At 52.8% G+C, this 21,999-nt stretch overlaps 5 protein-coding genes across 5 annotated transcripts; 2 read left to right on the top strand and 3 right to left on the bottom strand.

Annotated features, from left to right (window-relative positions):
- Positions 1–1,301: 1,301 nt before the first annotated feature.
- On the top strand, positions 1,302–2,831 carry TrAtP1_001201 (uncharacterized protein; the record flags this gene model as incomplete). Its single annotated transcript, XM_014085054.2, has 2 exons — positions 1,302–2,248; positions 2,762–2,831. 2 exons carry the CDS (start codon positions 1,302–1,304, stop codon positions 2,829–2,831), a joined length of 1,017 nt encoding a protein of 338 aa, XP_013940529.2.
- On the bottom strand, positions 2,761–4,834 carry TrAtP1_001200 (uncharacterized protein). The gene is made up of 2 exons (XM_014086231.2): positions 4,191–4,834; positions 2,761–4,126 (listed from the first exon to the last, which is right to left on the bottom strand). The coding sequence occupies exon 2, from the start codon at positions 3,851–3,853 to the stop codon at positions 2,930–2,932; it is 924 nt and encodes a 307-aa protein (XP_013941706.2). The 5' UTR covers positions 3,854–4,126; positions 4,191–4,834; the 3' UTR covers positions 2,761–2,929.
- Positions 4,835–5,280: 446 nt separating this feature from the next.
- On the bottom strand, positions 5,281–12,391 carry TrAtP1_001199 (uncharacterized protein). Its single transcript, XM_014086232.2, has 2 exons — positions 11,948–12,391; positions 5,281–11,871 (listed from the first exon to the last, which is right to left on the bottom strand). Exon 2 carries the CDS (start codon positions 9,537–9,539, stop codon positions 5,529–5,531), a length of 4,011 nt encoding a protein of 1,336 aa, XP_013941707.2. The 5' UTR covers positions 9,540–11,871; positions 11,948–12,391; the 3' UTR covers positions 5,281–5,528.
- Positions 12,392–14,099: 1,708 nt separating this feature from the next.
- On the top strand, positions 14,100–20,609 carry TrAtP1_001198 (uncharacterized protein). The gene is made up of 3 exons (XM_014086234.2): positions 14,100–15,135; positions 15,216–20,158; positions 20,236–20,609. The coding sequence occupies exons 1-3, from the start codon at positions 14,607–14,609 to the stop codon at positions 20,344–20,346; spliced, it is 5,583 nt and encodes a 1,860-aa protein (XP_013941709.2). The 5' UTR covers positions 14,100–14,606; the 3' UTR covers positions 20,347–20,609.
- On the bottom strand, positions 20,610–21,768 carry TrAtP1_001197 (uncharacterized protein). Its single transcript, XM_014086235.2, has 4 exons — positions 21,642–21,768; positions 21,439–21,579; positions 21,320–21,370; positions 20,610–21,244 (listed from the first exon to the last, which is right to left on the bottom strand). The coding sequence occupies exons 1-4, from the start codon at positions 21,642–21,644 to the stop codon at positions 21,047–21,049; spliced, it is 393 nt and encodes a 130-aa protein (XP_013941710.1). The 5' UTR covers positions 21,645–21,768; the 3' UTR covers positions 20,610–21,046.
- Positions 21,769–21,999: the final 231 nt, after the last annotated feature.

Genomic DNA, 21,999 nt, shown 5'->3' with positions numbered 1-21,999 from the left:
TGATCAATAGAGGACCGCTTCTTACGCAGGCATACACGGCGATCTGATCTCTTGATGCCTCCGGTCACGCAGACGAGGCGGTCAAAAAGAGAAGCGTTGATTCACCGCATGCATGCATGAAGCATAGAGCATGCCGATTTCGGTGTATTCATTACACAATAGCAAGTATAATGAAAAAGGGTGCGTAAAAATAGGAAAGGAAAAGAAAAAAGGTGCTCCGTTTATGAGCCGAGGAGAGAAGAAGGGCACGAGAAGGTTTTTTTTTTTTTCGGTGGACATTGCTGGAGAAGAAAAAGAAAAAAAACCTGCATTGATTCACAAAGATTTTGGGAGGCTACCAGCTTTACTTGCCCCTTTTTTTTTCGCCAAAGCTGGGAGTTTTATTCTTCTTTTTACTGTGTTTTGCGGTTTGGTGGATTGATAATATTGTTGTTATTGCCGATAGACGTCTGCACCTTGTTCAAAAGAGATCAATTATACGCAAAGAGAAACTAGAGTAAGGAAGCCGAGACTAACATCAGCATATATGTGAGGAGAAAGTGAAGCGTGAAAGTGGGAACCAACAAGAAGTACGTTTGCTGCTTGCTATCTCTTTTCCTCAAAATGTCAAGCACTGCTTCCTCTCTCTCCCCTCTCCTTCTTTTTTTTTTTCCTTTTCCTGCTTATAGCCCAAATATTTTTGGTGCTGCTTGTGCAAATCTTCGTCCTTTTATCGAGCACACACATATATATCATGGGGGGCACACTTTGTGCCATTGTGACCTGATATGTTTGGTCATTTGCTTTTTTACGGTTTCTGCACTCATTTCTCGTGCTCGGGCCATTTATTTTGTATACGGCAGAGAAGCAATGCTCTGCTGCTGCTTCACTCTACATTCAAACGAGAAAAAAAAAAAACAGCTTGTATCGTTTGTTGCGCTTCTTTCTTTTTGCCTTGAGCAGGAAGAAATAGAAGCAGAGCAAAGGAACAGACAAGAAGCCAAATTGGGCAAGAATTTTTACTCCCTAGCTTAAGATCTCCCTTTTTCCCCTTCCTCCAACATTTTTTTTTTTGTTTCCTTTAAATCCTTTCTGTTACTTTTATTTACTCGACTCTGGCGTTTTTGGACTTTGCTAACGTGTTTACCGTTTGTTCTCTTGATAGGTGCTCTTTGCCACAAGCCTCCTAGCCAAACACTTGTATGGGGGCTCTCTGTCCTCATACGATTTGATAGTCGTTTCAAACACATTCTCCTTGCTCCGAATCTTCAGTACGCACTTCCATTGCAGAAGAGGAGGAGAAAGGAAGGGAAAAGCTTCAGATGTCGTCGATTGGGAAACGCTCGTTGCGTCTGCCTGCCTCGCCGGTAGAAGGACAGGCCAAACGACGCCGAACAGCCGCTTCTCAGCCCATGACTGCCGATGTGAACTCTGCGAATGTTGGGCCTCCTTCTCCTTTTCCCCAGCCAACATCAGCGGGGTTCACGCCCAAGATTCCGTTCCAGCATCTGCCGCAGATGCCTGCTCAGCAGCAAGCGGCGGTGCCGTTCCACGCCCAGGACGCAGGGCGGGCACATCCAAGCCGATCTTGGACATCCAGCCCGGCACTGCGCATGGGCAGCTGCTCGCTGGACGAGATGCTGTTGACGATGCCTCACGGCCTTGCCTCTGCCGAGCTCGGCCGCCGCAAAGACGACTTGCGATATGAAATCGACTACCAGGAGCGCAACCCGCCGGTGCTGCCCCCGTCCAGAGTCAAGGATTTACCGCCCAAGCCGTTTATCCCGGAATTCCACAAGTTCCCCGAAGGAATCAGCGACCACGAGCGCCTGGAAATCGAGTCACGCAACAACACGATTGCGGCGGAGCACCAGAAGATTGACCGCCAGCGGAACAACCAGGCGGCCAAGAAGTCGCGGCAGGCACGCCTCGAAGCTCTCAACAACACGCGGGTGCTGCTCAATGAAAAGACGGCCGAATGTGCCTGGTTTAGGATGAAGGTGCTTGCGCTGGGCGGCAACACGGCAGACTGGAACAACGTGCCGGCGGGAGTCAAGACGCGGCTCGTCAAGGAAATCGACGGACGGGTCAAGACGGTTGAGATGGAGGTTGCGGATGTGAAGAAGAGAGAGGAGGCCAAGAAGAGGGCGGACCGGAATAGGCGGCGGGCGGAAGTGAAGAAGGATGAGGAATCCCAGCTGTCGCAATCCTCTCAGCGGTCGACTGTGAAGAAGATGAAGGAAGATGACGATGATGAGTATGATGGGGAGTAAAGCAAACAAGGAACTTGGTGGGAAAACAACCAACAAAAAAAAAGGAGGAGGAAGGCGTTTTGAAGAATCGAATCGACATTAGCACCAACTTATATGTTTTGAGGCGAGCGACTTTTATTTGAAGAATGATTTGGGGGGTTTTTGTTTTATTCTTTTCTATTTTCTAATTTTTTTTTCCTTTCTTTTTTTGGGAGGTAAAAGGAGAAGAACGGGAAATTTGTTGTTTTTTTGTTTTGTTTGTTATTACACTATTTGGCTCCATGGTTCTAAAAGAGAGCAGAGCAAAGGATCTATTCTGTGGGCTGTTTTTTTTTTTTTTTCCTTTCCTTTCCTTTTTCTCTCTTCTTTTCTTTAAGCAAGCATAAAAACGTATGTATCGGGGATTTAGAAGAATATGGTGTTTTTGATGTTTGGAACAAACTTGATAGCCTTTTTTTTTTAATCACTCTTCTCTTTTGTTTCCTGTTTCTCTCGCCTTTGGCACAACTTACGCAACTCTACTCAGATAGATGGTGTTATGGAATGAAATATAGCATTGTTCCTAGTGAAAAATTCCTCTCCCATCTTCATTCTATCTAATCCATCTATCCGTTTTTTGCCCATCATTGTCGTCATTACGTGTTCCTTCGTGTCGTAATAGTAGCCGCTGTAACTCTATAACATGTATTCCCAATTCCTCAGTTCCGTCTATGAACTAACCGGCCCTTGACCCAGACTCTCTTCGTGTTCCGGTCATCGCCGTTGTACAGCCATTTGGCTATTCTGTCGTCCCAGCTCTCCCACCCAAACACATCCACGAAGCCATCGTTGTCGTCTTGCTCTTCTAGGCCTCCATCGTCACTCACTTGACTTAGAGACACCAACTGCGCGTCCCACTCCATGCCTATTTCGAAACCTCCAATCTTGTCTTGCAGTCCCACGCATCGGGCGCCTCCCCTTGTGGCAAGGTACAGCACCTCTTCCACCGTCAGCTTGACCCTCTCCTTCTCCCTCTCGGCAGCAGCAGCGTCATCACCTTGAGGAACGTGGATGCCCATCGCCACATGGCGGCTCACCAGCGCGGCCTGCCTCGCCGCCTCGAGGATCGAAGGGCTGTATCCGCCGCTCATGTCCGTGCCCAGGCCGACGTCGATGCCCTTGTCCCACATCCAGCGCACGCGAGCCGGCCCGCTGGTCAGGCACGTGTTGCTGCACGGGCAGTGGGAGATTTTGGATCCCTTGGCGGCGATGAGGCTTGCTTCGGCGTCGGAGATGTGCACTGCGTGCGCGAGGACCGTCTTGGGCGTCAGCAGGCCGTACTTGTCGTAGACGGCGGCGTACGAGTCCGCCTCGGGGAACATGCGCCGCACGAGCTGCATCTCGCCGAGGTTCTCCGAGATGTGTGTCTGGATCGGGAGGCCCGTCTCGCGATGCAGCTGCGCCAGGCCGGCCATGGCCTCGCGCGTGCACGACGGGGCGAAGCGAGGCGTCAGGATGGGTGAGACAAGGTCGAATCCCGGGTCGATGCCGCGCACATGGTCAACCGTCTGCCGCGTCGCCCGCAGCGTCTCGTCGGCGTCGGCGTCCCGGTAGTATTCCGGGTTGATCTCCGGGTCGTCCATGCAGGCTCTGCCCACAAAGGCGCGCTGGCCCAGCGACAGGCACAGGTCGGCCAGCAGATTCGTCGCGGCGACGTCGAGCGTGGCGTAGTAGGTGGCCGTGGTGGTGCCGTGGGAGAGCGTGCGGCGGACGCAGCGCGAGTAGACGCGGCGGGCCTTGGGCAGGTCGCTGAGGCTGGCCTCGAGGGGGAAGGTGTATGTCTCGAGCCAGTCGAGGAGGCTGGACTTGCCGAAGATGCCTGCGTTGGCGTACTGGGGGGGCGTGGATGTGCGTGTCTGCCATGTACGGTCAATATCATCGTCATCGTCATCATCATCGATTTGGCACTTCTCAACTCACCCACAAAGCCGGGGAAGAAAAACTGCCCCTCGGCAGCCTCCGTCACATCCACCTCTGCTTCACTCCAGCCGAGCTGCTTGAATAGCCGTTCCTTGGCCTCGCTCACATCCGCCACGTCCCGCTCAATGGAAACAATCTTGCCCTGCTCATCGACCGCCACTGCAGCGTTGTGGAGGAACTCGAGATGCTGCTGCGTCCTGGAGTGCACAAACGTGCCCAGCAGCAGCAACTTTCTCTGCGGTGACATGATTTGCTCTTTTCTTTTGCGTGTGGCAATTCGTATCTATCCAGTCTTGATCTCACTCTTTTTTTGTTTTTGTTTTCAAGGCTTCTGATTCTCTCTCCCTTTTCACCCGATATGTACTCGTTTATATAGCATACATCTATCAGTTTATCGACCTGTTCCACAACGTCAGCAACACTCTCACACAAACAAGACACGCCCACATTGAGAATATGCACAACACCAACAGTCAACAAGCAGGCAAAGAATATCCAGTCTCACCGTTTTTATCCTATTCAATCAATCGCTCAAGAACCCCATCAGCTCAAGAAAATAAAAGAATGAGACGCTGCTCCTGCTGGGTTATTAAATAGAGCTGACAAGCTCACCCTGAAAAGCCCCGGTATTTCGAGGTAACCCCATATTGCCGACTTTGGGGTAACGCCAAATCTTGCCCACCCAGCAGATAACAAAAAGTGCCTGGTAATCATGCAAGGGACCGGTTTGTCAAAAAGCGGCTAAGCTCGGCGGTCGCCGCTGACCGATGAGGCAACGGTTTGCACCGCTTTTTCTCGTTGTCTTGGGCTCTTTTAGTTAGTCAGCGGGCTTTGAGCTGTGATACACGATAGACGGCATTTTGGGCAGCATATTTTGTTTATCAATCAATTCGTCAGATTATGCGTAGGAATTGGCATGGCATTGGTATTAGCAGAAGCTATTCATATGTTTATTCAACAATATCTCGTTATTCCAAATCACACACATACGGAGAAAATGGGACAGGTGATGAGGAGATCAATAATCACATCTTTGCACACGTAGATAATCGTAATGGCACAAACATTACACAAAAGGCAAAAAGGCAAACTAGAAAATCAAAGCCATTGCATTATACGTCTATTTTCATGACAAATTCATCAGCAATTAAATAATTCACAGGCTTCTATTGGCCTTCATCGCGTCCCGTGCCGTCCACCAATTTATATCATAGTAATACCCCTTTCCCATAATGCGCTTCGTTCATTGCCTCTCATCTCGCCTAGCAAAATGTTTTTTTTTTGTCTTGTGCATCATCTCCATTCTGCCACACCCAACCTTCATCTTCTTTTCATTCCTTACGCAGCCAGACCAGCACCCTCATGGTCGGCACTGGCGCCACTCTCGCTGCTAGTCGTCTCCTCATCCTGGACGTACTTCTCCCAGTTGGCCAAGATGGCGCCAATCTTGGGAGAGTTGGTCAGCTTGTACACGTCCTCAAAGTACTCCTTGGTGAGCGCAAACGGCTTGGCCGTCACGTTGGGAATGTACTTGCCCACCAGCTTGGACGGGTCAATGGTGGTCTTGTGGATCTTCTTGAGCAAGAAGGATCGGAAAGGCTTGACACCAGATCGCAAAAAGGTCGAGTGGAAGGGCACGTCGATGCCTCGGAGAGGGATTGTGGCAAAGCCACGCTCCAGCTCCAGCGGCAGAGGCTTCTTGAGAGTCGCCTCGGCGCATCCGCGGATAATCTTCTGCAGAGCGCCCTTGGCCTCCTCAATGTTGTTGCGCATCTCTTCAATGTCAATCTTCTGCATCTTGAGGAAGTTGGTCACTCCTCCGAGCGTGTCCAGAGCGCGCAAGTCACCGGCGCACACGTACTGCATGTTGGCAATGTTGTAGTTGACAATCTCCAGCAGCCAGCCAGTCTCTTCCGCAATCTTGTCAACGACAAACTGAAGCGCCTCTTCGTTGAATGTCTTTGAGATGCGACTGGGGTTGACGGCGCACATGGAGTAGTTGGATCGACCGCTGGCGTCACGCTCGACGGCCACCTGCATCGTCAGACCACGGTAGAAGACGACCGACACCAGACTCTCAATGGGCATGACCTCTGCCAGGGCAGCCAGGGCAGAGTATTCTCCCAGAGAGTGACCGGCAAAGGTGCTGTCTCGGGGGACGAGGCCCTTGGACTTCATGTCCTCGAAGCTGGCCTTTTCCATCAGGGTCAAGGCGGGCTGAGTAAACTGAGTGGCTGACAGCAGGCCAGTTGGTGATCTGTAAGTGTAGGAAGTCGTCTTCTCGTCAATGTCCTTGAAGATTCTCTCAGACTTGACGGTGCCATCTGCAGCCACCGTCTCGAAAGTCATGGCCATGTAGTTCTGGCGGATCGCCTTACCCCTGGGGCCACCAAAGTGCACAGTGAGCTCCTTGGGGTTGTTCTTGACAATGTTGGTGATGGAGAAGCCGTAGTTGTCAAGCAGGTACTTGTCAGCACGGTCCCAGACGTCCTTGGCCACAGGGCTGCTGCCATAGAGATCCATACCCATGCCTTGTTCCTGTGAACCTTGTCCAGTAAAGACATATGCGGTCACAGGCTGCTCAACTTCGGCCTCGCCCAGAAGAACCTTCTCCTCCGTCTCGGCATTGCTGGCCTCGAGCTTGATAATCTTGCGTCCAGTCACCATGCCCACGTGCTGCAGCTTGACTTGGATGGAGTCGTTGGGAAGAACCATGCCAACCAGCGAAGCGTGGAAGCTACGGACTCGGCCAACGTTGTTCTCAGCAGCCCATGTTTCGACCAGGCTTCGGACCGCAGCGCTGCTGTACATGCCGTGGGTGATGGTGCCGGGAAGGTTGGCATACTCCGAGAAGACGCGCGACACGTGGATGGGGTTATAATCGCCAGACACGCGGGCATACGTCTCGTTGGAGGCAGGGGCGCGGAGCTGCAGAGGAGTCCTGCCGCTCAGGGGAATGGCATTCTCAAAGTTGACCGGCTGGTCCAGAGGGGTACCGTTACGCTCAAGGTAGTCAATGACGGGGTTGCCGTGAGACTCGCCAGCCTCGTAATCGACACTGGCGACCTGGATGACCTCCTTGGTAGGCAGCTCCAGCAGGACCTGACCACGGGTCTCCACACTGCTGAAGACGCTGTTGTTCTTGAATCGCACAAGGCTTTGCAGGCGGAATGTCAGCGTCTGGCCAAGCAGGTCAATCTCGTTGGGCATCTCGTCGAGAGTGAACCACTGCTTGGATCGCAGCACAGCCACGTCCTTGGTGGTGGCCAGGTGCACCTGAACTGGTGTCTCGTCCTTGCGCTGGAAGGTGTTCTCAAAGTCCGTGTAGGTACCGCGGTACAGGAACTGAGAGGTGACTTCCATCACGGGCTTGCCATCTCGGCTGATGGTACCGCAAACCTCAACCATCTTGCCAGAGTCCTGGTTGATGACGGCGTTGATTTGTGCAGTAGTCGAGACCTCATCGCCCTTCTTGAGGGGCTCAGCGCCAGGAATCATGCGGAAGCCGTTGGAAAGGTGCACCAGCTTCAGCAAGTCACCGTCAATGGTGCGGGGGAAGATGGGTTTAGTGATGGCCTTCCATCCCAGCACAATCGCAAAGTCCATGGGCGCATACATGATCTTGCCAGGTCGGTCAACGAAGGCTTCGCCAGTGTTGCCGACGGCGTGAACAAAGTCATTGATGGCTTCAGCAGTGATAGTGGTGCTGCCTCCGTCAAACTTGCTCGTGACCATGGCATCGAGATCCAGAGGCTCCTCGCCAAACCATGCCTTCCAGTAAAACTCCTTGATGCGGTCATTGCGGCCCTCCATGACTTCATGGATGGGAGCATATCCAGCATCGGGGCGGTACAGGAATTTCAAAGGCATAGCAACCGGAGTTCCCAGAGCAGTAGTCTCCTTAATCATGTTGACGAGGATCTCCTTCTCGCCATTCAGCTTGACCTCAACCACATCCACATACTGGTTGTGTCTCGGCTGCTCCTTGACGACAATGGTAGTCTTGGAGGGGTCGTTAGGGTACTGAATCTCGACGTAAAGGCCTCGGACAGGGGCAAAGATGCGGCGGATGGGGTTGGTTTGGAACTTCTGGCCTTGAACAACAACATCCGACATGAGAAGAGCGTGTCTCCAGTTGCGGTTAGGTCCCGCAAGCAGTGACAGCCAGGAGTCGAGAGAAGGCATGGCGCTGGCGGGAGATGAAGAGAGACGGTAGGTGTTCTTGTGAGTGTCATAGCTGACAGTAAGGCCTTCGACGTCGAGAGGGATCTCTGCATCGACAAGCTTGCCACCAAAGTATTCGGTGGCGGGGATTAAAGCCTCGTCGTCGTCGTACAGATCCTTGGTCAACGCCGCAATGTGAGCATTGTGGATGTTGTCCAGAATGTCCTTGATTGGCTCATCAATGACAGTAGAGAACTTGGCGGCGGTAGGGCCCTGAAGAATACAGGTTCGGCCGACGTCCTGGCCAATGACTGCGTCAAGGTCTTCCGACTGCCACAGAGAGTCCTTCTTGAAGTAAAACTCAAAGTTCTCGTCAAGAGCAGGAATGAAAGTGACAGGCTTCTGGCCGGGGCGCAGGCACAGAATCAAAAAGTACTGAACATCCTGTGCGTTGATGATCTGGTGCTCGGCTTCGGGATAGCTGGCGAGGATGCGGTCCACAGTGCTGAAAGGCTCCTCAAGGTCAGCGTAGCTTTGGAGGAGAGAAGGCTGGCCGGCCTTTGTGGTGAATCGCTCCTCGACTCGGTGGATGAAATCACCAGTGAGTCTAGTATAGGACGCGTCAATCCATCGAGATTGGTGCTTGACGTAGAGCAGCTCAACCAGGCGTCGGACAACCTCTGCGTAGGTCATGTCCTCGAGGTCCACGGCCTTGCCATCCTTGTTGCAACCAAACCAGACCTTCTGGAAGTCATCATTCAGCTTCTTGATGATGTGGTCTCGGTTCTTCTTGAGCTCGGCAACTCTCTTCTCCTTGGGGATGTTGAAAATCTTCTGGTCCATCTCAGCCCAGAACTTGACACCGCGAGTGGCCAGCTTGTGAATTGGCTCGCCCATTTCCGAGCGCACAGTGATGACGCCACCGGCAGGGCCCTTGTAGGTCATTTCCCACTGTCCATCATCGAGACCAGGAGCGTCGATAATGGCCTGCTTGGCGTTCTTGCTGGTGTGCGCCTCCTTGGCTACCATCATACGGCTACCAAACAGGCAGCCGTCAAAGGGCATGGGGGGGGTATCCGTACTTCTTAGCCCAGTCACCGGTGATGTATGGGTAAGTATCATCAGCACCACCGAAGCCACTGCCTGCAACCAGGATGATGTTCTCCTGTCTGCGGATGCGGCCATACATCTGAAGGATAGGCTGGTGGAAATCTTCAAAAGAGTGATGACCACCGCCACGGCCACCAGTCCACTGCATGATGACAGGGAAGGTGGGGTTGGCCTTGGCAATGTTGATGACGGCTTGGATGGCTTCAACTGAGCCAGGCTTGAAGGCAATGTGCTTCAGTCCCAAAGTCTCAATGTACTCCTGGGCGACCTCAATCGAGGGCACACCGGCACCAATGGTCAAACCTTCGATCGGCACACCATCAGCACGGAGTCGGCCAAGCAGGGGGATTTGCCAGCCCATGGCGCGAGGGTTGACGTAGATGAGGTTGACTGTGATACCGCGGCCAGCGGGAATGGCCTTTTCGATCTTCTCCAGTGCCGCAGTCATGTTCTTGGCGTTGAAGTAGCCGCCGCCAGCAAGCTCAATGTGGTATCCAGCGTTCATGGTAGCCGCAACAAAGTCCCACGGGACAGTTGCAGGGGTCATACCAGCGACCATGATCGGAGGGATGCCAAGAAGACGGCTCATCTTGGTGTCCACATACTTTCTGCCGCTCGCTGTCTTGATCAAGCGTGGGCCATGCTCCTTGACCCAATCAATGGCAAACTTGACGGCGTTTTCCTCATCTCTATCAAAGATCTCAGGCTTGTATCCGAGCTCGCCCATGGTGCCCTCAATGGTACCAGCAAGGATGACGCGGATACCAGTTCCCTCCTTGTTTCGGCTCGTCAGGGCTCCAAGGCCGGAGATTCCGCCTGGGCCAAAATCAAGGATGTGGCTGGCCTGGGGGAAGACCGTCGCCTTCTCCCAGTTAACGGGATCCCGGGTGATGAGTCGGACCAAAGCCGGCACGATGTTGCCATTGGCTTCAGCACGAAGGTCCTTGCCAGTGTTTGTGTCGTAAACAGGAATTCCCAGAGCGCTGGAGTCAATGCTGATGTCCTTGAGGTCTTCATCAATGAGGACAGTGGCGTCTTCCAGGTACTTGCTGTGGAAAGGAGCGGTAATGGGAAGGAATCTGTTGGAGAATCGGACCTTTCGCTCAGTGTGAGGGACTCGGGTCTGATCCAGACCGGTCGGGGCCTTCACCTTGCGGAGTTGAGAGTTCAAACCGTACAGCGAGGTAGGAGGACCAGTGACAACGAGGTTGCGAGGGCTGTTGATGAGAGAAACGCCAATGTGACGGTGAGGAGGAAGGTATTGATTTGTGGCGTCAATGTGCCTTTGAACTTCCTCCTGGGACAGGTCACGGATGCTCAGCATTGGTGTAGGAAGACCTTCACCGTGCTCCTGAGACTCTCGAAGCATTGTCGGAGTCATGGATGTAGTAGGGAAGGCCTGCTGGCTTCGTGTACCAATCCAGAACAGGACGGTCAGAATAGAGGTGGTGATTTCGCGCCACGAGTCCCAAGAGTCGGCCGCGGCCGTGGCAGCTGCCATGACAATACCTTGGGAGTGACCAGTGGTTCCACTGATTCGCTCTCTGAGGAGACCAGGGTGAATGCCCAAAACCTTGCAAGTAACCTCGTAGTGTGCCATCTGAACCAGTCCAATCAAAGGGAAACTGACGGGTGCGGTAATCAGATAGTCGACATCTGGAGTGGCCTCTGGCCTGTGAAGCCACGTCAAAATGTCCAGGCCCTTGGGGAACATCTTCTCCGCGCTAGGGTGGCTGGAAAGAGTCTGCAGAAGCTCGGCAGCATTCGCAATGAGCTCTCCAACAAAGCTTGAGTATGTCTTGGAGATCTGGCGAAGCTCGTCAAAGTACTCCTCAATGTTACCCTGGCCGCCAAAGATGGTGTAGATCTTGGCTGAGTTGTCGTCAGCAGCTCTCAGAAGGGCAGACTCGTGAGGCTTGATGGTCCGGTTTGAGACGGCCCGAGCATTATAGTAGCATCGAATCACCTCGAGCTTTTTCGACTCAATGCCGGGCAGGGTTGCTGCCAGAACGTGGACCTCATTGCCTTGCAGGAAAGCCCGCTCGAACTCGTTAAGAATGAGCTTGAGGACCTCCTCATAGGAGCCCTGCGAATCATCCTCTCCCTCCTCTACGTCGGCGGCAATAAAGCCCAGATATCTGGCAACCAGCTCGGGTATGGATGAAGGCTCATCATCTTGAGCGAGCTCGTCGGTTGCTGGAGGTAGGTTGACAACAAACCGATCTTTCAATTCAGAAGCGTGGAAGTGGAGGTTGGTCGGGACGAGAAAGGAGGTTTCGAGAGAGCCGTGGGACAGAGTCAGAGGTCGCAGTGAAGCGCTAGATCGAGGAGTAGAGATGCCCGTCTGAGGGCCAGTCGCAGTCCCGTACATGGTGGCGGTGTGAGGAGGGTATAAGGAAGATTGAGTCTGCGGGGTACTTTGGTCAGTGGGATTCTTTTTCTCTCTCTCCTTCACATGATGGCGGTTTCAGTGGATGGCATACCTAATGCAATTAAGAACTATTAAGCCAAAGACAGGATGTCACTCGTATGTCTTTGTCTGGTTTGCCAAATTGGAGACCAAATCGAAGCTTTTTTTGACTTTGAAAGGCGCGCAAAGCCCAGCCCAAACAATAGAAGAAAATGGTTGCCTGAAGAAGCGAAGTCTTACAGATGGTTGGCAAAAAGAACAGGGCGGGCAAGCTTGGAGACGTGAGAGCAGCAAGGCACAATCACACCAACGAAGCAGGATGAAGTTGAATGAAGAAGGGAAGAAGAGCAGTGCGGCCACTATTAGGAAAAGAGGGAGCCGGACGAGAGGAGGGGGAGGTGAAGCCGGGATTTAGGGTCCAGATGCCGCTCAACGTCCAAGTCGCGGCGGCGCTAATGAAAAATCACAGTCGCTGCCAATGGCCAGGATAGCGATGTACAGCGCATGTACATTGGACCCTACGCCGCGATCTCGTGGAGGGAGCTTTACTTTTTGCAACACGCGCGCCAAAAAATTTAGTTCTGTTGGGGATAAGTCCAGAATTTCCCCTTGCCCCAGAGCAACGACCAAACCCCACCATGAACAGCGATAAGTACCGGTACAAGCAACCCCATTATTTTGAAGGGAGTGATACTGCAGCCTGCCTGTAGAGCGTTGAGCATGCTATCATGCAGAGAGGATCTATCTCGATGCAACGCAACCTCTTTTTTCATGCATAAGTGGCTGGCTAATGAGGCGCAGATAATTGGAGAGAGAAGAACCATAGAGAGAATCTTCAGGCTGAGGTGCATGCAAGCGACGTAGTGAATTGCCCATCTTAGTAGAGATAGGTACTGAATGGCAGAGTTAGTAGACGCCATACCGGTTGTTTCTTTTACCACAGGGCTGAGAAAACTCAATTGATAGCCAACTATCCACCTTCGATTCAGAATACAATATATCGGCTTACAGTGGGATATGACGCAAACCTTGACCCTACCTACCGAGTATACAAGCAATGAAGGCTGCTTCAACTGCCGTCTTCGACGGCTGAGGCCGGTGGGAGATCAGTAAACCAAACAAGATCAGTAAACCAAAAGGTAAACAAACCAAGTAAACAAACCAGCTCGTCCCAGCATCAATCCAAGTATACCAAGCCCGGAGACATTTGATAATCCTTCATAATTGCTTTGGGGCTTCAACATTTTGGAGCTTCCTTTAGTAATCCCCAGCTTTCATCCGGCTCCTTTCGGACATCCAACGTCTTACACGTATCTACGAGATTTCATGGAATCATTGGCGGACGTTGATAGAGCCCGCCGGCCCGCAAGCGGCCATTGGCAATCGCCATGTCATGGATGGCAGACAAAACAAGCATGGAACACAATGCAATGGTCAGAAGCCTAGCTATGTGTCTACGAAATATGCTTCGAAATGCCCCTCCAGTTGGGGACGCTTTATGAGTCTTAATCCACAGTCAAACACCAGCCAAGATCCAATTGGTCGGCTCAGCCCCTTAGAATTTGTCAAAGATACACATTTTGACACGTAGAACTACTACATGATTCCATCATGCGGTGTTTAAGACAGACCAGCGATAAACGACGGTTGCTCTGGAGGCTGCGGATGGATGTGTTCATTGTAGGGGACGTGCTTCCCTAGTAGCGGTACCTGTACTTTCGCGCATTGCCCCCCCTTCCCATCGAAACAACCATTTGCGAGTGGCGGGGTGCAACAAACTTTTTTTGGCCTTATCTTAGCAGCCAAGCCGTTCAAGGGACAGCCGGGTCGTATCGATATGGAAAATTCTTATCAGGACCCTGAAACCCGACTCAGCGGTCGGAATTCACCACCCCCAGCATGCTCCCTCTTTTGCACGTAATCACTGCACGCCATTGCTTGTCTCGCAACAATTGAGCGCTGCCATTCTCACTGGCATGTATGAGATACAGACAGAGTACTCCAGGCGCCCGCCGCCGCGAAAAGACCCCGCCGAGGGCTAAGCTGAGCAATATTCTCTGCTCGCCGCAGAAGTGGCTTCATGCTGGACCCGCGCCACGGCACCCAAAGCCGGCTCCAGCGGCTTAAGCCCCCTGGGGTCTAGCGCATGAATGTGGTTGAGAAGCCAAAGGCAGCAAGAGCAGGCCAGAGCCACCTGCAGCAACCGCGTGGCGTGTGAGACTCGATGTAACTGCCTTGTACCCAAGTACCGCCGCCCTATTCCCCCCCCAATCTTTTTTTCGTCGTCGTCCACTGACGGTGGGTCGTGATTCAACAATCGAGGCTCGCTTCCTTCTATCCGTCCAACCATCGCCGGGGGAATTGGAATAAGTCGTGCCTCGCATTGCCCTTGGTCAAATCCAGCTTTTCTCGCACCTCAGTCGGCGGGGAAGTCTTTGAGTCCGCCTCTAATCATAATCTTAACATCCCGCTTTCTTCCCGTCTCCCTATCTATCCTCTTTGCCCTCTGCAAAGCCCTTCTCTCCTCCCTGTAGCCCCTCCAAGGTACGGAGAGTCGGTTCAGAACACCAAGACTTGGTCGACAAGCCCAAGCAACACAAAACACCATAAACGTCTCCCGGGAAGGCGTTTGAGAACCGCAATCCACATCACCTGCGGTCTGATTCTCGACCCCGAACAACCCCCCCCTCATTCTTCTTATTAATACGCCCTCACGACGCACCACCGCCACCATGCGTCCTGAAGTTGAGCAAGAGCTCGCCCACACGCTCCTCGTTGAGCTTCTAGCATACCAGTTCGCCTCTCCCGTCAGGTGGATTGAGACTCAGGATGTGTTCCTGGCAGAGAAGACGGCCGAGCGCATCGTCGAAGTCGGTCCCGCAGATACCCTCGGAGTGATGGCTAAGCGCACATTGGCGTCCAAATACGAAGCCTACGACGCTGCCAAGTCTGTTCAGCGACAGATTCTCTGCTATAACAAAGACGCCAAGGAGATTTACTACGATGTCGACCCCATTGAAGAAGAGCCCGAGCCCGCTGCGGCCAGCTCATCAGATGCCCCCAGCCAGCCTGCTGCGGGCGCCCCCGCGGCTGCTGCTCCGGCTGCTGCTGCTGCTCCGGCTCCCTCCTCAGGACCTGCAGCCCAGGTTCCTGATCAGCCAGTGCAGGCTGTCGAAATTGTACACACCATTGTTGCACAAAAGCTCAAGAAGTCTCTTAGTGATGTGCCTTTGAGCAAGGCCATCAAGGATCTGGTTGGAGGTTAGTCAACCCCTCTTTCATTCCCCATTCTTCGTACACGAAGCCAGTCTGTCTTGGTAACCAATTCTAACAATGCATAGGCAAATCTACTCTTCAGAATGAGATTCTCGGTGATCTTGGAAAAGAATTCGGCTCAACGCCTGAGAAGCCCGAAGATACCCCTCTCGACGAGCTCAGCGTTTCCATGCAGGCCACTTTCGACGGCAACCTGGGCAAGCACACACAGTCACTCATCGCCAGATTAATCTCCTCGAAGATGCCTGGTGGTTTCAACATCACAGTAGCAAGAAAATACCTGGAAACAAGATGGGGCCTTGGTTCTGGTAGACAAGACGGAGCACTGCTGCTGGCTTTGACCATGGAGCCTGCTGCCCGTCTAGGCAACGAAGGCGAGGCTAAGGGCTTCCTTGACGGAGTTGTCCAGAAATATGCCGCCAGTGCCGGTATTAGCCTGACGTCTGCGGCTGCTTCTGGTGGCTCCGAAGGCGGCTCGGGAGGCATGATGATGGATCCCGCTGCCATTGACGCCCTCACCAAGGACCAGCGAGCCCTGTTCAAGCAACAGCTTGAGCTCTTTGCCCGTTACCTCAAGATCGATCTCAGGTCGGGCGACAAGGCGCACATTGAGTCTCAAAAATCAGAAAAGGTCCTGCAGGCCCAACTCGATCTGTGGACCGCAGAGCACGGCGACTTCTATGCCTCTGGTATTGAGCCCGTCTTTAGCCCATTGAAGGCGAGATCTTACGACTCGTCCTGGAACTGGGCCCGTCAAGATGCGCTCACCATGTACTATGACATTATTTTCGGTAGACTGCAGACTGTCGACCGTGAAATTGTCAGCCAGTGCATCCGCATCATGAACAAGTCAAACCCCAAGCTTCTCGAGTTCATGCAGTACCACATCGATAACTGCCCTACTGAGCGCGGTGAAACCTACCAGCTCGCCAAAGAACTTGGCCAGCAGCTCATTGAGAACTGCAAGGAAGTCCTGGAGCTGTCTCCTGTCTACAAGGACGTTGCCGTTCCCACTGGTCCTCGCACCACCGTCGATGCCCGTGGCAACCTCAACTACGAGGAAGTTCCTCGCACCAGCTGCAGAAAACTCGAGCACTACGTTCAGCAGATGGCCGAGGGCGGAAAGATCTCCGAGTATGGCAACCGCACCAAGGTTCAGAACGACCTGCAGCGTATCTACAAGTTGATCAAGCAGCAGCACAAGATGTCCAAGACCTCTCAGCTCGAAATCAAGAGCTTGTACGGTGATGTTTTGCGCTCCCTGGCCATGAACGAGAGCCAAATTCTCAAGGAGAACGGCAAGGGCCGAAAGTCGGGCCTGAAGGGCAGCAGCCTGAACAAGGGCAGGGTCGAGACCATTCCCTTCCTCCATCTCAAGAGAAAGACACTTCACGGCTGGGACTACAGCAAGAAGCTCACTGCTGTCTACCTCAACTCTCTCGAGCAGGCTGCCAAGGACGGCGTCACGTTCCAGGACAAGTATGTTTTGATGACTGGTGCTGGTGCCGGATCCATTGGTGCCGAGGTCCTGCAGGGCCTCGTCAGCGGAGGTGCCAAGGTCGTGGTCACTACCAGTCGATTCTCCCGAGAGGTGACTGAGTACTATCAGGCCATGTACACCCGTTTTGGCTCTCGTGGATCTCAAATCGTTGTTGTCCCCTTCAACCAGGGAAGCAAGCAGGACGTCGAAGCTCTCGTCAATTACATCTACGACGCTAAGACTGGTCTTGGCTGGGATCTCGACTACATCGTTCCTTTCGCTGCCATCCCTGAGAATGGCCGACAGATTGATAGCATCGACTCCAAGTCTGAGCTGGCCCACCGTATTATGCTGACCAACTTGATCCGCATGCTCGGTTACGTCAAGGCTCAAAAGGCTGAGCGTGGCTTCGAAACTCGTCCCGCTCAGGTTGTCCTTCCCCTGTCTCCCAACCACGGTACCTTTGGTAATGATGGTCTCTACTCCGAATCCAAGCTGGCTCTTGAGACTCTCTTCAACCGATGGCACTCTGAGGACTGGGGCCACTACCTCACAATTTGCGGTGCTGTTATCGGATGGACTCGCGGTACTGGTCTCATGTCTGGCAACAACATTGTCGCTGAGGGTGTTGAGGCGTTTGGTGTCCGAACTTTCTCTCAGCAAGAGATGGCTTTCAACCTGCTGGGTCTGATGTCCGCTACCATTGTCGATCTCTGCCAGTCAGAGCCCGTCTTTGCCGACTTGAACGGTGGTTTGCAATTCATCCCCAACCTGAACGAGGCCATGACCAAGCTTCGCAAGGATATCATGGAGACCAGTGAAATCCGTAGAATCGTTTCTAAGGAGAGCGCTATCGAGAACACTATTGTCAACGGAGCCGACTCTGAGGTTCTTTACAAGAAGAAGACCATCGAGCCTCGTGCCAACATCAAGTTTGACTTCCCTCATCTGCCCGACTGGAAGACCGAGGTCGCCCCTCTTAATGACCAGCTCAAGGGCATGGTCGACCTGGAGAAGGTAGTCGTCGTCACTGGTTTCGCAGAAGTCGGTCCCTGGGGTAACTCTCGAACCCGATGGGAGATGGAGGCTCATGGCGAATTCTCTCTCGAAGGTTGCATTGAAATGGCCTGGATCATGGGTCTCATCAAGAACCACAATGGTCCTCTCAAGGGCAAGCCTTACGCTGGCTGGGTTGACGCTAAGACTGGTGAACCCGTCGACGACAAGGACGTCAAGCAGAAGTACGAGAAGTTCATTCTGGACCACGCCGGTATCCGTCTGATTGAGCCTGAGCTGTTCAATGGATATGACCCCAACAAGAAGCAGCTGCTTCACGAGGTTGTCATTGAAGAGGACCTTGAGCCATTCGAGGCCTCCAAGGAGACTGCTGAAGAGTTCCGACGAGAACACGGTGACAAGGTGGAGATTTTCGAGATCCCCGAGTCTGGAGAGTTCACTGTGCGAGTGAAGAAGGGCGCCTCGCTCTGGATCCCCAAGGCTCTGCGCTTCGACAGACTCGTCGCTGGCCAGATCCCAACTGGCTGGGACCCCAAGCGATATGGTATCCCCGACGATATTGTCAGCCAAGTGGACCCTGTCACCTTGTTCCTTCTCGTGTCAACTGCTGAGGCTCTCTTGTCCTCTGGTATTACCGATCCATACGAGTTCTACAAGTACGTCCACGTCTCTGAAGTTGGTAACATTGTCGGCTCTGGTATGGGTGGTGCTACGGCCCTGCGTGGCATGCACAAGGCCAGATTCCAAGACAAGCCTCTTCAGAACGATATCCTGCAGGAATCCTTCATCAACACTATGCCTGCTTGGGTGAACATGTTGCTGCTCTCTTCGTCTGGACCTATCAAGACCCCGGTCGGAGCTTGTGCCACCGCTATTGAGTCTGTCGACATAGGTGTGGAGACCATTCTGGAAGGCAAGGCTCGCATCTGTCTTGTTGGTGGTCTCGACGACTTTGGTGAGGAGGGCTCTTACGAGTTCGCCAACATGAAGGCCACCAGCAACTCAGTAGATGAGTTTGCCCATGGCCGTACTCCTGGCGAAATGTCACGTCCTACGACCACGACCCGAAACGGCTTTATGGAGTCTCAGGGATGTGGTGTCCAGGTCATCATGACAGCCAGGCTTGCTTTGGATATGGGAGTCCCTATCCACGGTATCCTTGCTTACACCACCACTGCCTCTGACAAGATCGGACGTTCCGTCCCTGCTCCTGGCAAGGGTGTTCTCACGTCTGCGCGTGAGCACGCTGGCAAGTATCCTTCACCACTGCTTGACATCAACTACCGTCGCCGACAGATTGAGCGCCGCAAGAAGACGATTAAGCAGTGGGAAGAGTCTGAGCTGGAGTTCTTGCACGATGAAATCGATGCTATGAAGGCTCAGGGTGGTGTCTTTGACGAGAAGGAGTATGCTCAGGATCGCGTCGCACACATCCGGAGGGAGGCCGAGAGACAAGAAAAGGAGCTCCTCCGAAGCATGGGCAACAACTTCTGGAAGAGCGATCCCTCCATTGCTCCCCTCCGTGGTGCTCTTGCAACATGGGGCCTTACCATTGACGACCTGAGGGTTGCCTCTTTCCACGGTACATCCACCGGTGCCAACGACAAGAACGAGTCCTCTGCCGTTTGCCAGCAGCTGCGTCACCTTGGCCGAAGCAAGGGTAACGCCGTCCTGGGTGTCTTCCAGAAGTTCCTGACAGGTCACCCCAAGGGTGCTGCCGGTGCTTGGATGTTGAACGGTGGTCTGCAAATCCTGAGCACGGGTCTGGTCCCTGGTAACAGAAATGCCGACAACATCGACCCCATCATGGAGGACTACGATCTGATTGTTTACCCCAGCCGTAGCATCCAGACTGATGGAGTCAAGGCTTTCTCTCTCACCTCGTTCGGTTTCGGACAGAAGGGAGCCCAGGCAGTCGGTGTCCACCCCAGATACTTGTTTGCCGTTCTCGACGAAAAGACATACCAGCAGTACTGCGCCAAGGTTGAGGCCCGACAGAAGAAGGCTTACCGTTTCTTCCACAACGGCATGATCAGCAACACTCTGTTCGTTCCCAAGGCTCACGCTCCTTACACCGATGAGCAGCTCAGCGAGGTTCTGATGAACCCTGATGCTCGTGTCACCGAAGACAAGAAGACCAAGGAGCTCAAGTATGCCGACAACTTCATGAAGGCGTCCGAAAAGGTTGTCCCTGCTGTCACTGTCAAGGAGACACAGCAGATCATTGAGGCGCTCGCTCACAAGGTGACAAGCAAGAGCAGCAACGTTGGCGTAGATGTCGAGGATATCTCTGCCATCAACATTGAGAATGACACTTTTATCGAGCGCAACTTCACTAGCCAGGAGATTGCTTACTGCAAGAGTTCTGCTAGCCCCCAGAGCTCTTTCGCTGGCCGATGGAGCGCCAAGGAGGCAGTCTTCAAGTCTCTTGGCGTCGCCAGCAAGGGAGCCGGCGCTGCCCTGAAGGATATTGAGATCCTCAAGGATGACTCTGGCGCCCCTACTGTTACTGTAAGTTGACACTACCTATGAAACATGTTGAGCGAAAGAATTATTTGGATGCAGATTGCTAACATGTTTTGAAATAGCTTCATGGCGATGCAGCTGCTGCTGCCAAACAGGCTGGCGTGAAGGAGGTTTCCGTCTCCATCTCACATGCTGACAAGCAGGCTGTTGCCGTGGCTGTGGCTCACTTCTAAGGGACACATGGATGATGCGTTGGGTTATATATCATGTTAGAATGGGGTGTGAATAGGTTTAAAATGAGAGCGGCGTTGTCGCAAAGCAGGAGGCTTAATGACTTGGGATTTTTATGTGTACCATGGGACTGATGACGACCTATGACGATGAGAACAAATTTATTAAATCTTTTTGAAGCACGAGTTTCATCAGGATGTTTTAGTTAGATGGCCCTAATTGAAGGCCAATCAATATTTTTTTCTATATATATTTTTTCAGTAATTGTGATTTCGCGTATATCCATCCTATAAACGTTCATGCATATCGGATTAAACATGCCAGCGGCAGGCATAAGACGCCAAGTGTGTCTATGTACTCCGAAGCAATAGCGGCCACCAGAGCTTTAATATCCAAAGCCAAAACAAAAATTTCCAGTGGGTATCGAATGATTTTCGTAGATGAACGGTAGCCGCACAAGATAGGTACCTAGGTGTCTTTGTCTTGGGAGGATCTCTTTTCGTCGCAGCCGCGGCCACCTCCATTATTTGAAGAGCTCATCCCTTTTCTTTCTTATCTTGTCCAGGTGACATCCGTTGATAATACCATTGTCACGACCGTAGCATTCCCCTAGAACCCTCCCCCTTTCCTTCTTCTTCAATATTCTATGCATATCATCGTGGTTATTTGTTTCATCCATTATCGTCGCACTTTCTTCCCTTCTTACTGCCCACGTCCCCTGCCGCGACCTCTGCCTCCACGGCCTCGCCCTCTGTCGCCGCCCCCACGGCCGCCGTGACCGCCGTGATCGCCTCTTGACTGGTGGCCGCCGCGACCGCCACGGAATCCGCCGCCTTGCTGGTTCTTCTGCTGCTCGGTGACTTGGTCGATGATCTCGTCGGGAACACGAAGGTACTTGATCTGTGATGCAAGAGGCGTTAGCTAAGCTTGCTGGGTGTGTTTCCGGGCAAATGAGGTTGGATGGTATCAGCGTACGTTATTTCCCTTGACGTAGACTTCTGGCAGACGCATGAATTTATCTCCTTCCTGTTATACTATTCGTTAGGAAAAAGACGCCTCGTTACTTCGTTGAGGGAGGGCATTGGTGAGCGTACAGGGCTTGTCTGCACGACTTCTTTGAGGGTGAGGTTCATCCACGTATCGCACATGACCAGGTGTCCGTTGAGCGTCTCTCCATTCTTCAGCTCGACCAGCATGGGGTGGCCCTGAGCGGCATTGAGCAATCCGAGGGGAAGCTGCCATGATGCGCGAATCGGTCGTTAGTTTCGGCTGGTCGAGGGGAGGAGATTGAGCATACCATGGCGGTTGATTGCGCCTCTAATAGGCGCAGCTAAACGAGCTTTTTGCTAGTTTGCCACGTTGTAAGGGTTGTTGTCGCGTTGAGGAAGGGGATAAAGCAGCTTGGCTTGGTGGGTTTTTGGCTGAGGTTGCGAATTGGAGATCGAGGTGTAGTCAGAAAGCTGCTAGAAGAAACCCCGCCATGTGCATGACCCCGGCTAGCAAAGTACTGCGGCGGGCTGTTCTGCGCCGAAAAGGTACTTGCTTGCGCACCGGAAGGTTTCCGCGCCAAAATATCGCTTTTGATATCTCAACTTTTGATCTCACACACAACGTTGCTGAGACGGACAGAAGGAGTATTTTTGGAATTCTCTTAT

This window comes from Trichoderma atroviride, chromosome 1, assembly GCF_020647795.1.
Source record: "Trichoderma atroviride chromosome 1, complete sequence".
Classification (NCBI taxonomy): Eukaryota; Fungi; Ascomycota; class Sordariomycetes; order Hypocreales; family Hypocreaceae; genus Trichoderma; species Trichoderma atroviride.
Note: the sequence above shows the minus strand (reverse complement) of the source record. Positions and strands in the feature narration are given on the sequence as shown.

Bases quoted from the DNA above. Each gene is read 5' to 3' on its own strand.
- TrAtP1_001200 (XM_014086231.2), bottom strand. From the start codon at position 3,853: ATGGACGACCCGGAGATCAACCCGGAATACTACCGGGACGCCGACGCC.
- TrAtP1_001199 (XM_014086232.2), bottom strand. From the start codon at position 9,539: ATGGCCGCATCCGCAGACAGGAGAACATCATCCTGGTTGCAGGCAGTG.
- TrAtP1_001198 (XM_014086234.2), top strand. From the start codon at position 14,607: ATGCGTCCTGAAGTTGAGCAAGAGCTCGCCCACACGCTCCTCGTTGAG. The intron at 15,136-15,215 runs GTTAGTCAACCC...AACAATGCATAG, and splicing joins CATCAAGGATCTGGTTGGAG to GCAAATCTACTCTTCAGAAT. The intron at 20,159-20,235 runs GTAAGTTGACAC...GTTTTGAAATAG, and splicing joins CTGGCGCCCCTACTGTTACT to CTTCATGGCGATGCAGCTGC.
- TrAtP1_001197 (XM_014086235.2), bottom strand. The intron at 21,371-21,438 runs GTACGCTCACCA...ATAGTATAACAG, and splicing joins AAGTCGTGCAGACAAGCCCT to GAAGGAGATAAATTCATGCG. The intron at 21,245-21,319 runs GTACGCTGATAC...CTTGCATCACAG, and splicing joins TCTACGTCAAGGGAAATAAC to ATCAAGTACCTTCGTGTTCC.